General features: G+C 45.7%; 1 protein-coding gene across 1 annotated transcript in view; it reads right to left on the bottom strand.

Annotated features, from left to right (window-relative positions):
- SLC27A4 (solute carrier family 27 member 4) overlaps positions 1-16,739 on the bottom strand; it is a 45,604-nt gene that overhangs the window by 10,869 nt on the left and 17,996 nt on the right. The window contains exons 4-8 of the mRNA XM_082264657.1: positions 12,518-12,587; positions 12,346-12,437; positions 11,401-11,510; positions 11,093-11,302; positions 3,114-3,240 (exon numbers count right to left, since the gene is read on the bottom strand). Coding sequence (XP_082120783.1) covers positions 3,114-3,240; positions 11,093-11,302; positions 11,401-11,510; positions 12,346-12,437; positions 12,518-12,587 — 609 coding nt within the window. The remainder of the gene's footprint in view (positions 1-3,113; positions 3,241-11,092; positions 11,303-11,400; positions 11,511-12,345; positions 12,438-12,517; positions 12,588-16,739) is intronic.

Genomic DNA, 16,739 nt, shown 5'->3' with positions numbered 1-16,739 from the left:
CTGAGTGTGTATTACTAGTGTGTATTACAATTAAAGCAGGCCTGAGGCCTCCCCCGAGACCACCGCTAATCCAGAGCACTGTGTGTGCATTATTACAGGCCTCCTCTTACCACTGGTAGTGGCATCCAGATCACTGTGCATTACAGGCCATCCCTCATACCTGAGACCACCATCCAGCACTGTGCAGCATTACAGGCCTCCCCTGACCAGTGACCACCGGCATTGCAGCATCCAGAGCGCTGTGCATTATTACAGGCCATCCCTCAGACCTGAGACCACCATCCAGCACTCTGCAGCATTACAGGCCTCCTCAGGCCACCGTCCAGAGAACTGTGCAGCATTACAGGCCTCCTCAGACCACCGTCCAGAGAACTGTGCAGCATTACAGGCCTCCTCAGACCACCGTCCAGAGAACTGTGCAGCATTACAGGCCTCCTCAGACCATCCGTCCAGAGAACTGTGCAGCATTACAGGCCTCCTCAGACCACCGTCCAGAGAACTGTGCAGCATTACAGGCCTCCTCAGACCACCGTCCAGAGAACTGTGCAGAATTACAGGCCTCCTCAGACCACCGTCCAGAGAACTGTGCAGCATTACAGGCCTCCTCAGACCACCGTCCAGAGAACTGTGCAGCATTACAGGGCTCCTCAGACCACCGTACAGAGAACTGTACAGCATTACAGGGCTCCTCAGGCCACCGTCCAGAGTGGCTAAATCTGTATCTGTGAGAGTTTGTTCAAACCTTAATACCATAAATAACATATTAAATTTTTTTACTCCAGGAGTATATAATGAGTTTGGAAATTCTATAGAAATGCTTAAATAATGCATTACAATTTAACTAAACACATTAGTTGACTAAAATGATTTTATTCGACTGAAATGTACTGGAGGTTTTAGTCGACTTAAATTTGATGACTAAAATGGGACTAAAACTAAAATGGCAATTTAGTCAAAAGACTAAAACAAAATCAAAATTCTAGGCCAAAATTAACACTGCATTAAACACTGCTCTATGATCCCCTACAATGATGTCACAACCTCAAAACACTGCTCTCTTATTCCCTACAATGATGTCACAACCCCAAACACTGCTCTCTTATCCCCTACAATGATGTCACAACCTCAAACACTGCTCTCTTATCCCCTACAATGATGTCACAACCCCAAACACTGCTCTCTTATCCCCTACAATGATGTCACAACCCCAAAACACTGCTCTCTTATCCCCTACAATGATGTCACAGTCCCAAACACTGCTCTCTTATCCCCTACAATGATGTCACAGTCCCAAACACTGCTCTCTTATCCCCTACAATGATGTCACAACCCCAAAACACTGCTCTCTTATCCCCTACAATGATGTCACAACCCCAAAACACTGCTCTCTTATCCCCTACAATGATGTCACAACCCCAAAACACTGCTCTCTTATCCCCTACAATGATGTCACAGTCCCAAACACTGCTCTCTTATCCCCTACAATGATGTCACAACCCCAAACACTGCTCTCTTATCCCCTACAATGATGTCACAACCCCAAAACACTGCTCTCTTATCCCCTACAATGATGTCACAACCCCAAAACACTGCTCTCTTATCCCCCTACAATGATGTCATAACCCCAAACACTGCTCATTTTTCCCCTACAGTGATGTCACAACCTCAAAACACTGCTTTCTAAACTCCCTACGTTAACGTCACATCCCCAAACACTGCTCTCTGACCCCTCTACATTGATGTCACCTACCCAAACACAGCTCTCTGATCCCCTACACTGATGTCACAACCTCAAACACTGCTCTCTTTATCCCTTACACTGGTGTCACTTCCCCAAACGTTGCTCTCCGATTACCAATATTGAGCTCACAATCCTGAACACAGTTTCATAGTTACATAGTCATGTTGAAAAATGACAAGTCCATCTAGCTCAACCAATAATCTGTTCTCTGATCCCCTACACCGATGTCCCAACCTTAAAAAAACTGCTCTCTGATCACCTACATTTATGTCACCTCCCTAAAATTTGCTCTCTGATCATTAACACTGATGTCCCAATCCAGAACACTTCTCTGATCTTCTACACCGATCTCAACACCATCAACATTGCTCTCTGACCCCCTACAGTGATGTCACCTCCCTAAATGTTGCTCTCTGATCATCAATACTGAGTTTACACCCCAAATACATCTCTCTGATTTCCTACATGGATATCACCCACCCAAATACATCTCTCTGATTTCCTACACGGATATCACCCACCCAAATACATCTCTCTGATTTCCTACACGGATATCACCCACCCAAATACATCTCTTTGATTTCCTACACGGATATCACCCACCCAAATACATCTCTCTGATTTCCTACATGGATATCACCCACCCAAATACATCTCTCTGATTTCCTACACGGATATCACCCACCCAAATACATCTCTCTGATCTCCTACACGGATATCACCCACCCAAATACATCTCTCTGATTTCCTACACGGATATCACCCACCCAAATACATAATCTCTCTGATTTCCTACACGGATATCACCCACCCAAATACATCTCTCTGATCTCCTACACGGATATCACACCCCCAAACACAGCTCTCTGATCTCCTACACTGATGTCACAGTCCGAAATACATCTCTCTGATCTCCTACACTGATGTCACACCCCCAAATACATCTCTCTGATCTCCTACACTGATGTCGCAGTCCTGAACACCTGTCAGCATAGGTTTTTTTTTTTTTTAAATAAAAAAAAACATGTATTCTATCCTATCTTTCCACACTTTGCGCCGCAGTAATTAGATGTGATGGCATAAATTACTCTTGCTGTGATACAATCAATATTATAAATGGAACAGTGACATGTCATCAGAAAGATCTTTATACCACAAGCGCAGGCCAAAAATACCACACAATAGTAAATGGTTTGGAATTATAATTTAAACAATCAAATAAACAAATTATATATTAAATATCAATTAAAAAAAAAAACAAAAAAAAAAACATGTAGCTAGCTGTGAAGTATTGCGGTGGGTGTTTGAATAGGTAAACAGAATTACAGATTAAAAAAAAAACAAAAAAAAAAAACTATGATGCCGGACTTACCTGGCTGGCAAGGAATACAGAGACCTCCAGGGGTGCGAATAAGCTCCATTGTCTCTTCATTTACCTTCATCAACCGAATCGGATAAACAAAAGGCAGGATACGGCTATTAAATCCGCAGGATCCCATCTAAACAGAAGACAGTGCTGTCACATATCAGTTTCAGGTTAAAATGAATGTACCAAAATGCTCAAATATATATATATATATATATATATATATATATATATATAGATAAGAAAGAAAGAGCAAAGAAAAGCGAGATTAACTTTTTATTTATGTATGCTGTTACAAGCATTAGTAACGCCATCTTTATAGAAGTTTTAATCTTCCACTGGATTACCTGTGGGTAGAGTAGGGCAAACTGTTTATGCCGAGCAAAAGTTTGGTCTGAACATTGCCTGTTCTCCCGTTCGGCAAACACCAGGATCAGCATAGCGTTTGGCGGGTTTTCGTCCCTGCCACGTATCGCGTGCTGCACAGTGCATTCTAAGCCCTGATTGAGCAAAGCTTTGTCCAATCAGGGCGCAGTAAATAGCTGGTTGTTAACTGAGGAGTCATCAGCTGTTAATAGGCTTCCCCGCTGACTGCTGAAAAAAAAAAAAAAAAAAAAAAAAAAAAAAAAAAAAAAAACATTGCAGGGTCCGGCGGTTGCGTTGGCGTGATGATGGATCTACATCAGGGGAAACTTATTTTTAATAAAGGAATTTTCAAAAAACTGCCTCCTGTTTTTATTTTTACCCTTTTTTGGTGAATGGGTAGGGGTACAATGTACACCGCATACTCATTCACATGAGAGGGATGTGAATGAGTAAGCGGTGTACATAGTACCCCTAGCCATTCACAGATTCCAATAAGCGATAAGAAGGATTCATAGACTCCAATAAGCCCCATGCCCGAAGACCCCCTACAACCACAGCCCAGGGTTGTCGGTTGGCATGGGGTTCCCCTTAAAATCCATACCAGGCCCGTTTTTTTTTTTTTTACATTTTTCTATTACCAGCAATAGTTTTATTTTGCCGTCAATTTAACTGTCATTTTTTTTTAATTTAGAAATGTCAGTTTTGCTGTAGTAGATTCTATCCATGTTACACATGCACCACTTTACAGGAAGACTAAGGGGATCCCCCAGGCACTAGATTAACAGAAATGTTTTAATTCTTATTGCATCACTTCAAGCATCATTAAAATCACTGCTCCTAAAAAAAAATCTTTAAAAATAAAAAATGTTGCATTGATACACGTACCCCAGGGCAGTACGTGCCTGAGAGCTTGCAAATGGAGGATCAATGCCTCGTAGGACTGGAGGGATAGGGCGCTTTAAATTTTTTATTTCTTTTTGTTATTTTTACACTGTCCCTTTAATTATTTTTTTTTAAATAAGATCACTTATTGCGTTTACTTTTCACTTATTGCGGTCACAAGGAATGTAAACATCCCTTGTGACAGCAAAAGTCACGTGTCAGGAGGGTAAATCCCCTCCTTTGCACTTAATGAAAATTTTTTTTTTTTTGAAAACTGACTTTTTTAAAATCTGGCGCCTTTAAGGCTCCAGTAAACCGGAAGTGATGTCAGGGGTTACTATATCAGAGACCCAATAAAAGCTGATTCCCGCTTTGTTCGTGTCCCCGGCCGGGTTGGGTTTACAACAAAGCCGACCGTTGGCTCTAAAAAAACATCACCCTGGTACAACCACTTGAAGCAGAAGGTCGCATATATACGTTACTTTGGCGTGAAGGGGTTCATTTTCATTGTCTTGTTTTGCATACCAATCAATGTTTATTTTATGCTATCCTTGAAAGCTTGTGCCAGGGCTCTGGTTGTTGTACGGATCAATGTGCTTTTTCACTGTCTGATTTAAAAACTTTTCAATAAAAACGACTGAAAGTAAAATAAAAATTTTCAAGGGAAAAAATGTATTCTTGTATGGCAAGCATAAGTGACAGCAGGCGCAGGAATATGATAAGGGAGTCTGTTACAGACATGTCTGAAAATCTGCAAAAAATGGGATTATGAATACCAGAATCTGTGTCCGTCAATGAACATCAGAGAAATGGATTTTATTGCAAGTCAAAAATCCCATTTTCTCTTTTCCCTGAGAATCACCAGATAAGGTGAATGACAGGATAACATCGCCAGTTTCAACACTCAGAGCGCAGAGGTAATAGAAAACCAAAAAACACCATCTTGGACGGATTAAACAAGGGAATCACCCGAACATTTTCAAAGGGAGGCTTATGTAGAGCTGAAAGCACCAAATTGAGATCCCAAAGCGGCAACGGAGCCGTACTGGAGGGACCAAATGTCGGACACCCTGAAGGTAAGCACCAGGGAGGGTGTGGCCAAAGGTCGTTGGAAGAAGACCGCCAAAGCCAACACCTGGCCCTTGATGTTACTCTGGGTCAATTTCTGTTGAAGGAAGGTCAAGATCCGAGCCACCGAGAAGGAGCCAAGATGAACCCCAAGCGACTCACACCAAGCAATGTACATGTTCCTATAAGTAGATAGCCTAGCTTTCAACAATGTAGGAATCATCGATTCAGATAAACCCCTATCCTTCAGCACCTGGCATTTAACAGCCAAGCCGTCAAAGCCAGCGGCTGTAAAGCAGGATGGAAGATCGGTCCTTGGGACTGCAGATCCTCCCCGAGAGGAAGCTGCCAAGGAATGTCGGCAACTAGCCGCACCAGATTAGCATACCAAGCCTGGTAAGGCCAGCAGGCCGGAGCCACTAAGATGACTGGAAGAATCCCTTCTGCCTCAATCCTGCCTAGAAGTCTTGGCAGAAGCTTGAGAGGAGGGAAGGCGTAAATCAAAAGATACTGACCCCACGGGGCCACCAGAGCGTCTGTGGTGTCTGCCAGAGGATCCCCTGACCAAGCCACAAACCTCTGCACCTTTCTGTTGAGCCGAGACACCAACAGATCCACCTCGGGGGTGCCCCACTGGAGACAAAGCTGATAAAAAACCTCCGGATGAAGGGAGCACTCCCCTTGGTCCAACGCCTGCCGACTGAGGTAATCCGCCTGCCAATTTTCCACCCCGGTAATGTGTACGGAGGAGAAGGCTGGAACGAACCGTTCTGCCCACCTTAGAATGCTGGCTACCTCCAGACCCACCAAAACACTTGTGTCCCCTCGGTGATTGACATAAGCCACGGCTGTGGCATTTTCCAATTGAATGCGCACTGGTCAACCCTGAAGACTTACCATTCATGGTCTTGACACAGTCTGATCGCCCAGAACTCCAAGACATTGATCAATAGCCTGGACTCTTCCAGCGTCCAGATCCTCTGAGCAGAATGCTTGCCGAGGATGCCTTCCCAGCTGGACATGCTGGCATCCGTGGTGACCACTGTCCAATACAAGGGGAGTAAGGATTTGCCCAGCCTACATGCCGGAGAACGAAGCCACCATATCAGGGACTCTTGTTCCCCAACTTGGGCGGATCCGATTGTCCAGTGACTGCAGGGTTTTGTCCCATTTGGTCAGAATCTCTCTTTGCAGGGACCTCGTATGGAACTGTGCAAACGGATCCGCCTCGAAGATGGACACCATTAAGCCCAGCACACGCATGCAAGTCCGGAGGGACCACCATCTCTTGGACAGCAGGAGGTGAATTGCAGCCTGCAATAACTGGAGTCTGTCCAGAGGAAGGAGCACTCTGGCTAAGGCAGAGTTCAGAGTCACGCCCAGATAGTCCAGCTTCGTGGACAGAGCCAGAGCAGACTTCTGAAAATTCAGAATCCAGCCGAACTACCGCAGAGTTTGTATTGTGATCTCCAGGTTTTCCCACCAGAGCAGAGGAAGACTCCGCTCGCAGGAGATCGTTCAAGTAGCCCAGTACCGCTCTCCCCTGTTGGTGTAGCAAGGCTAGCACCGGGGCTAACACTTTTGTGAATAGCCAAGGAGCAGAGGCGAGACCAAAGGGTAACGCGAAAAACTGATAAAGCTCCTCTCCCACAGCAAAGCAGAGAAAACGCTGGTGACTGGCACATTTTGGAATGTGTAGGCATCATTGTTATCGATAGAGGAGAGGAAATCTCCCTGATGCAGGGATGCCACCACCGTTTGAACGGACTCCATTTTGAACTTCTGTACCCGCTCAAAACAGTTGAGCGCCTTGAGGTCCAGGATTGGACGTACTTTGCCTTTCTTCCTGGAGACTGAACAGGTTTGAGTAAAAACTCTGAAAACTTTCCAAAGTCGGAACCAGAACAACCACCCCTTAAAGTAACAAGTCTTGCACTGCCCCAAAGAGACCCAGTAAGCGATCTGGGGACAAGTGCAGGTAGGAAGGGGCGAACCTTTTCTGAGGATAAGACCGAACTCAATCTCGTAGCCTGACCAAATAACTTCATGGACCCACTCATCCTTTACCAGGGAGCTCCATGGATCCGAAAACCAGCGAAGATGTCCCCCCCACCTCAGATACAGGGGAGGGCCCCTACATGCAGAGGCAGCCTTGTCCACAGGTCTTGAAGAGTCCGCTTATGGCTTCCCAGACCAGGTCCTCTTGGAACCTCCGGTGGAGGCCCTGACCTCTCATGAGCCGAGGAGAATGGCCCACGTCTATGACGGGGCTCCTTGCCCTTGGTAGCCGGCAAAAGAAGAGTACTCTTCCCCCCTGTGAGACCCTTAATGATGCCATCCAAGGAAGCCCCAGAAGGGCGATCCCCTACAAGGGGAAGATCAGATAAGGCATTCTTAGAAGTCTGGTCCGCAGACCAGCATTTCAGCCAAATAATACGCCGAAAGATCCCTGCCAATACAGACAGCCTAGAAATCAAAAGGAGCCGCATCCAAAGAAGCATCACAGATAAACTGTAGCCCCTGAATCAACTAATCCGCCAGCTCAGCAAGACAGGGGGAAGCCGTTTCCCCTCCAGGTCCCGGCATAAAAGTTTAGCCCACTCAGTCAGAGTTGGTTACACCAGGGCAATGGTAGGTACCGGCCTAAGTGCCGAACCAGCCACAGCGAACATATGCCGGGCTAGAGCCTACGCCCTCCTATCAACTGGATCTGTAAAGGCCAGTGACCCCTCAACCGGAATGAAGGTAGCTTTCTTTCAACCTGGAAACCAACGAGTCCGTTACAGGTGGGACCGTCCACCTTTTAAGCAGTTAATCCTCATTAGGATACTGCAAGGCAAAAACGCTTGGGAACCACTGCATTTGGGACAACCCCACTGTTTTGTGACAATGTTGTCAAAGTGGAAAGGGGAACACCCTCTAAGCTTTGAAAGGCCTGTTGGTGCCAAAAGGGAATGGAACCTCCGACGCAGCATCAGCCGCAACCTCCATTTTAAAAATTTCACGCGCTGACACACACAATGCATTCACCAGCGCCTTTTCATGCGCGGCTAGAGGAGCAGAGGAATCATTCTCGCTATCTGAGCGTACAGGGTGCGTGGACGCAGACCAAGCAGGGTCACTCACGTTCGCAACAATTTCTGGATCTGATGTAACAATCAGGGGAGGGCTAACGACTGCGATCCCGCAAAGGGAACACTGACCGAGGGCCCACCAATGGACCACCTACTGGACCCCACAAAAAGGGGACAAAGATCAACTCCATAGAGGCCCGCATAATAGAAAACAGCCGCCTTAAAAAGGGGACCGCCCACCGTGACGCAAAAGGCAAGGTATCCTGATTTTCCCGCAGAGCTAAAAAAGGGGCAGGTGCCCCACACAATAATAGCGGCAAGGCTGTCATCACAAAATGAATCGCCCCCACAGCGCCACCTCTTCCAAGGGATGCGCCAAGCTGACCGCATGGCCAAGCAGGCCACGGCCTAAATTTTTGTGGGGCCAAGCCGCAAGTGCACTGATCCGAGTTCAGTAAATGCCCCCAAAAGAAGAGTGGGGGCTTTGGCCAAACCCAATGGAGGCACCCGACTTGGCCGCATGGCCTAGTAGGTCACAGACGGAGCCTAAATTTTTGTGGGCGCCCAGCCACCTGGACCTGAGCCCCAGCAAAGCCAGCCAACTACCCAGAAGCAGCGGAAGGGAGGGCAGATGCCCAAACGGGAGGCATATGCTTCAGCCACCCTCACAGGGTCCACCCCACATAGTTTCCGACTAGTAGGCCGTGGCCTAAATTTTTCATCAGATCTGGTCGCCTGAGGCGCGGCCTGCGGATGTTAAACTATCAGCTCCCCCAGCCCGAAAGCCACCTCAGGGAGCCCAGAGGACACCCCTGCCCTAGTCACCAACCCCCAGGACGGCAGGGAACCCTGCTTAACAACCCCCCCTGGCGCACCAGGCAAAACCCTGTTAGCAGCAAATCCAAAAAAGCCCCCCTTTAGAGCATGTGGCAAAAGCCAGCTCATAACCACACGCATTTGTTCGCCAAGTCTAAACTAATTTTTACAAAAAATGTAAAAAAGAAGAAACATTTTAACTTTACGATTTTTGTGTTGAGCAGCTTTCAAAGCAGTCTTGGAAGCCGCAGGTTGGAAACTCCAGTTCTAGAGGCATTCCTTTCTCAACCTTTTTACCCCGGTAAAACCCTTGAAATATTCTTCAGGCACTGGGGAACACCTGCTAAAAATGTTTATACTAAGTGGTTATAAAGCGTCATTTTTGGTTTATAAAAAAAACAAACATGCCTATACTTACCTGTTCTGTGCATTGGTTTTTGCAGAGCAGCCCCTATCCTCTTCTTCTGGGGTTACCTGCCACCACTCCAGGCCACTGGCAGCACCCGTGCATGCTTGCTCCCGAGTCCCACTGCAACCATTGACACATACAGCAGGGCTCGGCCTGGCCCGCCCCCCCATCACCAGATTTGATGGGCAGCAGCGTGAGCCAATTGCTCCTGCTGCTATCAATCTGTCCAATGAGGAGAGAGACAGCGGCGGGAGCAGCTGCTCTTGTGGAAATGGCTGAATCAGATGGGCTTAGGTAAGAAAAAGGGGATTCTGGGGGGCAGCTGCAGCACAGGTGGTTTTTCACCTTCGTGCATAGAACTTGACTCAGGACCCTGCATTAACTTTATCTGGTCTCCAACAGTACAGAGAACATAGAAATACAATAGTTTTAGTAAATATAAACTGCTAAATACCTTTTCTCATTAGCAGTATATAGCAGTCTTGTGATTCTCCCCTGACCCTCTGTCTGGACAGTGCCGATTGGCCCTGTGCTGATCACACGCATTCTCCCAAGAAAAAAAAAAAAAAACTCTCTAGCAATACATACCAAACTGAGCATGTGCAGCCTGACTCCTAATCTGTTCTATCAAGAGATGGGTTGGAGTCAGTTAAAGAAGAGAAGGATCAGAGAAGACAGGATCAAACAGTCTTTATATACAATGCAGATGATTAACCTTTTAGGTTCCACAGTGAGTATAACAAGCATGCTTTACTGCATATACAGACTGATTTTTCTGTCGTGGGTTTAGTAACAGATTAAAGTTTTAGAACCACTTTAGGGCTCCCTAGTACATTATCATGATCAGTAACTTGTAAAAAATAAAATAATGCGGTATAACTTGACTATATGGCTCCCAAGACAGATCATTCATATCACCTACCTGCTTTATACATCAAAATATTTTCCAATAATAACTCTTAAGTGAAATGAATAGAAATGCGGACAGTAAAAATTGTAGTGTCTTCCTGACACTAGTGGTGGCATTCTACTAACACTAATGATGCACCTAAAAGTAGTGGTCAGTGGAAAATAGCCACTTGCCATTGGTAGTCCATATAGGTGGATTTCCCAAAACTCTAACAACCTCAAGAGAAGACTTCTCTAGGCTAATAACCAAGCTTGCCCCACAGTGTAGGTAGTTTTGACCACCAGCAGTCGATGCCCCTGGGCTGCCTTCTGTTCTTTAGCTCAGCCTAGTATCCTATATATACACATCAGATGATGGTCTAAAGCAGAACTGTGTCCTCCAATGAAAAAACAGAAATATATGTTACAGAGGAGCAACTTCTCTTAGGCATTAGACATCTCAACCCCGATAACACACTCACATTGTTGTCAAAGTTGCCAAGGCTGCAGTTACACTCTGTGGCTCCATAAAACTCCGCAATCTGAGGGACTCTGAACCGGGTCATAAACTCTTCCCAGATGGCGGGGCGGAGCCCATTGCCCAATGCCATGCGTACACGGTGCTGTGCCTCCGCTTCTCGCACTGGCTGGTTCAGGAGGTATCGGCAAATCTCCCCAATATACTGGACAATCTGAACAGATAATAGGACATATCAGTAGGTAACAAAAAGAAATGACAGCAATAAACATCATCTATTAGGTTCTGCAAGATAATATAAAGGTTCCTTACTGTGCAGTTATATTTAACACAATCATCCCAAAACCGTGATGCTGAGAATTTCTTCTTGATGACAACTGTCAGTCCAAGGATGATACACTGACCCATTCCCACAATGTTCCCTGGGGAATGAGAATGGATATTTATTTAAAGCAGGGGTATTGAACTAAATTTTACGGAGGGCCGATCAGTAAAATTTTCTTCCAGCTGAGGTCCAAAATGCATGTTTGTGCGAAGACTCCTTTACATCAAAGCCCCCCCCCCACTTATATCATAATCCCGTTCTTTCATCAGTGTCCTCAGTCCCCCTCACATCACAGTCCTCCACTTCATTTCACAGTTTTCCCTTTAGAGTAATGTTCATCACCCCCACCCCCTTCACAGTAGTGTACTGAATCCCCTTTAACATAACACATCCCCTTTATTTATAGCAGTGTCCTCACCCCCTTTTCAAATCATCAACCCTCCCCCCCTCCCACAGTACTGTCCTCGGCCCCCTTCACATCACCCATTCCCCCTCACATCACAAATACCCCCCACCATGCCACAGTACTGTGCTCTGCCCTCCTCACATCACCCTCCCAAAGCACTGCCTCTTCACATCACCAGCCCCCCCCCCACAGCACTGCCCACCCTCACATCACCCCCCCACCCAAAGCACTGCCCCTCATAACATCACCAGCCCCCCTGCACTTCAACACACACACAGCACTGTCCCCAACACATCACTGCCACCACAGCACAAATTGGTTTTGTGTTATACATTGGTCTGCATGTTAGGAGCCAAGAAATGCAAAAATAATTCCCAAGCAGAGACAAGACTAAGGGGGGGCAAAAGCAGCCCACAATGCCACACTCAACCAGGAGAATGGGCATTCTGCTCTGCAACCTCACCTACATACATCTTTATGAGTAGGCATCACCAGCCTAATAGGAACAGTTACATGGGAAGGTTACCTGCAGAGTGGTACAGAGGTAGGCAGTCATAAACGATGTCGTCCGAACGCATGCCGAACCCATAATGCACCAAGGCAGCCATGCGGAAATATCTGCAAACAGAGGGGAGGTCAGTGCTTGGGATTTTTGGCCTTGATGTCGGAGCGCTGCGTTAACAGAAAAATGTCCTCACCTGCTGTGCACCACTATCGCAGCTTTGGGAAGTCCGGTTGTTCCAGAAGTATAGATATAAAATAATTTATCTAGAAATGACAACAAAATTATTTAAATATCTGAAATTTCATCAGTCTCTCAAATTCGATCATTCCCAAAAAAAAAAAAAAAACCAAGATAGCACAAGTTCACATAAAACACAGAAGGGTGACCATTATTTTGGATCAAAGTTTGCTTTCTGTTGTCAGAAATTTTGCAGCATTTTTGGACCAACTGTGGTTTTCTGTGCTAGGCTGTAAGGAATAACACTGGTTACTGGGTACCCATAACCTTCATTTTTATGTATTATGAGGGCAGCATTATTAAATAGAACTGAATGCATTGAGATTTTCAGAACCAGGACAGAAATGGTACCTCAATTCTGTTCCTGTGTCAGAGAATTTACAAAGCCCGCCTTCGGTCACAAAAAGTTTATTGAATTCTTAAATACAATGCATACATGAAAGCGGTAGTAAACACCGCTTGGACACCTGTACCTACAGGTAAACTTATACTAAAGCTTACCTGTAGATACATAGAATATCTTACTAAACCGTGCACCGATAAGGCAAGATTTTCTTTTTCTTCAGCCAGTAACCTCACCAGCGCATGCACTATGAAGGGAGCTATTTCTTCGAGTGACGTCATCGCGGCTCGGCCAAAAAAAACAGAGCCCACAAACCCAGAAGGAAGACTGGGTGAGGATGGAAGCAATGTCAGCAGGGATAGTGTGCCGCAGGAGGGCTTTGTTTTTAAGGACGTTTTTTATATGGTGCTATATTACTACTATGCAGAAGGATTTTTTTTTTTTCTAAATTGGTAAACGTTTACTACCACTTGAAGTACAAATAGCATAGCAGAAGTACAGGAACTGCCTTCTGAGGTGCTGATATGAGAAGTTTCACAAGGCTTCCTCAGTACAGGAATCAATGCTTGCAGGCTGCAAGGTACCATGGGATATGTAGTCCTTAGAAATGGAAAGTAAACAGCAGAAAGGAAGCTGGAAAAAATTGCACAACTTTCTGGATTCCATGCTAAGAGATGGCCAGCATACAGACAGAACTCCCAATATGGAAGCATAGATTGGTTCCTTTCACTATAACTAAGGGGCAAAGCTCAACCCTTGAAAAAACAACCCCACATCATAATCCCCCCTCAACCAAATGATTTGGACAAATGCACAAAGCAAGGTCCATAAAAGACATACATGACCAAGTTTGGGGTGGAGGATCTTGACTGGCCTGCACAGAGTCCTGGCCTCAACCCGATAGAACACCTTTGATGAATTAGAGCGGAGACTGCAGGCCGGGCCATCTCTCAAACATCAGTGCCTGAACGCACAAATGCACTTCTAAAAGAATGGTCAAACATTCCCATAGACACTCCTAAACCTTGTGGACAGCCTTCCTAGAAGAGTTGAAGCTGTTATAGCTGCAAAGGGTGGGCCAACTTAATACTGAACCCTACAGACTAAGACTGGGATGCCATTAAAGTTCATGCGTGTGTAAAAGGCAGCCGTCCCAATACTTTTGACAATATAGTAGTGTATGTGTACACACACACACATTATATATATATATATATATATATATATATATATTATATATATATATATATATAAAAAACACGCATATCTATATATCTGCTAAATCTGCCAAACCTTCTGAGGTTCTATTCAGTCCTTTGATCCTGACAACATTGTCAGAGAGCACAGCCAAGTACTGGAACTTTCTATACTACACTTCCTGGTCCAGAACTCGTATATGCCTGTTGTTGAACTATGAAATAGCAGTATAGCATCAAGTCAAATTAACTCCGGGGATACGGATCTGGTCAGTTAAGTAGCAGAGGGGGTTGTTAATCAGTTTCAGCTGCTTTGGTGGTAATGAAATTAATGGGTGCACTAGATGGGTAACAACGAGACGACCTCTAAAACAGGAGTAGTTTTACAGGTAGAGGCCACTGACTTTTGCCCCTACTCATCTTTTCTGGCTGTTTTTCACTACTTTTGCATTTGGCTAGGGTAAGTGTCATACAAGTAGCATGAGGAGATTCCTGAACCCTATAGAGGTTGCACAGGCAGTCCAACTCCTCCAGGATTGCATATCAATACGTGCCATTGCCAGAAGGTTTGCGGTGTCTCCAAACACAGTCCCAAGAGCATGGAGGAGATTCCAGGAGACAGGCAGTTACTCTAGGAGAGCTGCACAGGGCCATAGAAGGTCCCTAACCCATCAGCAGGACCGGTATCTGCTCCTTTATTCAAGGAGGAACAGGATGAGCACTGCCAGAGCCAGACAAAATGACTTCCAGCAGGCCACTGATGTCAATGTCTCTGACCAAACAATCAGAAACAGACGTCATGAGGGTGGCCGAGGGTCCAGCGTCCTCCAGCAGGCCCTGTGCTCACTGCCCGGCACTGAGGAGCTCGATTAGCATTTGTCATTGAACACCAGAATTGGTAGGTCCACCACTGGCGCCCTGTGCTTTTCATAGATGAGAGCAGGTTCTCCCTGAGCACATGTGACAGACATGAAAGGGTGTGGAAAAACGGTGGAGAACGTTATGCTGCCTATAACATTGTTCAACAGGACCGGTTTGGTGGTGGGTCAGCGATGGGCTGGGGAGGCATATCCATGGAGGGACACACAGACCTCTACAGGCTAGACAATGGCACCCCGACTGCTATTAGGTATTGGGATGAAATCCTTGGACACATTTACAGACCCAATGCTGGTGCAGTGGGTCCTGGGTTCCTCCTCGTGCACGGCAATGTCTGTCCTCATGTGGCGAGAGTATGCAGCCAGTTCCTGGAGGACGAAGGAATTGATACCTTTGACTGGCCCCTACGCTCGCCTGACCTAAATCCAATAGAACACCTCTGGGACATTATGATTCGGCCCATCCGACGCCGCCAGGTTGCACCTCAGTCTGTTCAGGAGCTCAGTGATGCCCTGGTCGAGATCTGGGAGGAAATACCCCAGGACAACATCTGTTGTATCATTAGCAGCCATGCCCAGACATTGTCAGGCATGCATACAAGCACGTGGGGCCATACAACTACTGAGTACCATTTGAGTTGCTGCAATGAAATTTCCGCAAAACAGACTAGCCTGCTGCATCGTTTTTTCACTTTGATTTTTGGGGTCTTTGAATGCAGCTCTCTGTAAGTTGACAATTTTCATTTCCATCAAAACGAATGATGTGGCACCCTTTAGTTCCTAACACATTACCCAGTCCATATCAGTATATATATCCAGCATGATATTTTTCCCTATTGAGATCTGATGTGTTTTCAAAGTGTTCCTTTCATTTTTTTTTGAGCAGTGTATGCATTATCATCATTATTATATAGGGTTTATATAGCGCCAACAGTTTGCTCTAAGCTTTACAACATGAGGGCAGACAATATGGTTACAATAAAATTCAATACCGGAGGAATCAGAGGGTCCTGCTCATTAGAGCTTACAATCTAGAAGGGAGGGTCAAGTGAAGAAAAAGGCAATAAACGGTAGGGGATGAGCTGATGGAGAAAATTAAAATACAGTTGTTAGGTGTGGGTAGGATAGGCTTCTCTGAAGAGGAGGGTTTTCAGGGATGGTCTAAAAGCTAATAAAGTAAGAGATAGTTGGACAGATTGGGGTAAGGAATTCCAAACGGTTGGAGAGGCTCTGGAAAAGTCCTGAAGGTGAGCATGGGAGGAGGTGGCGAGGGAGCAAGGGGTCTTGAGAGGAACGAAGAGAGCGATTAGGTTGGTATTTTGAGACTAGGCTAGTGATGTAGCTGGGTTTGGGTGACTTAGGCTGGCCATACACTATACAATTTTCTTATTCAATTTCCTTTAGATTTACCTTAAACTATGTAGTACAAGGGCCTGCCTGATTGCATACAAATTGAAAGTTTGTAGGTTTGACCCTATATCACATGGTTTTGGTAAATCTAAAGGAAAGTTGAACAAGAAAATTGTATAGTGTATGGCCAGCCTTATTTGGGTGAGCGGAAGCCAGGGGAGGGATTGACAGACAGGAGCAGCAGACACTGAGTGATTGGTAAGGTGGATGAGTCTGGCAGCAGCCTTTATGATGGATTGAAGGGGGGATAACCTGTGTAAAAGGTAAGCTAATGAGAAGAGATTCTCAGTAGTCGAAGCAAGAGATGACCAGGGAGTGAATTAAGAGCTTTGTAGTGTCATTGGTTAGAAA

The sequence above is a fragment of the Pelophylax lessonae genome (genome assembly GCF_965119305.1).
Source record: "Pelophylax lessonae genome assembly, chromosome: 7".
In the NCBI taxonomy this organism is placed as follows: domain Eukaryota; kingdom Metazoa; phylum Chordata; class Amphibia; order Anura; family Ranidae; genus Pelophylax; species Pelophylax lessonae.
Note: the sequence above shows the minus strand (reverse complement) of the source record. Positions and strands in the feature narration are given on the sequence as shown.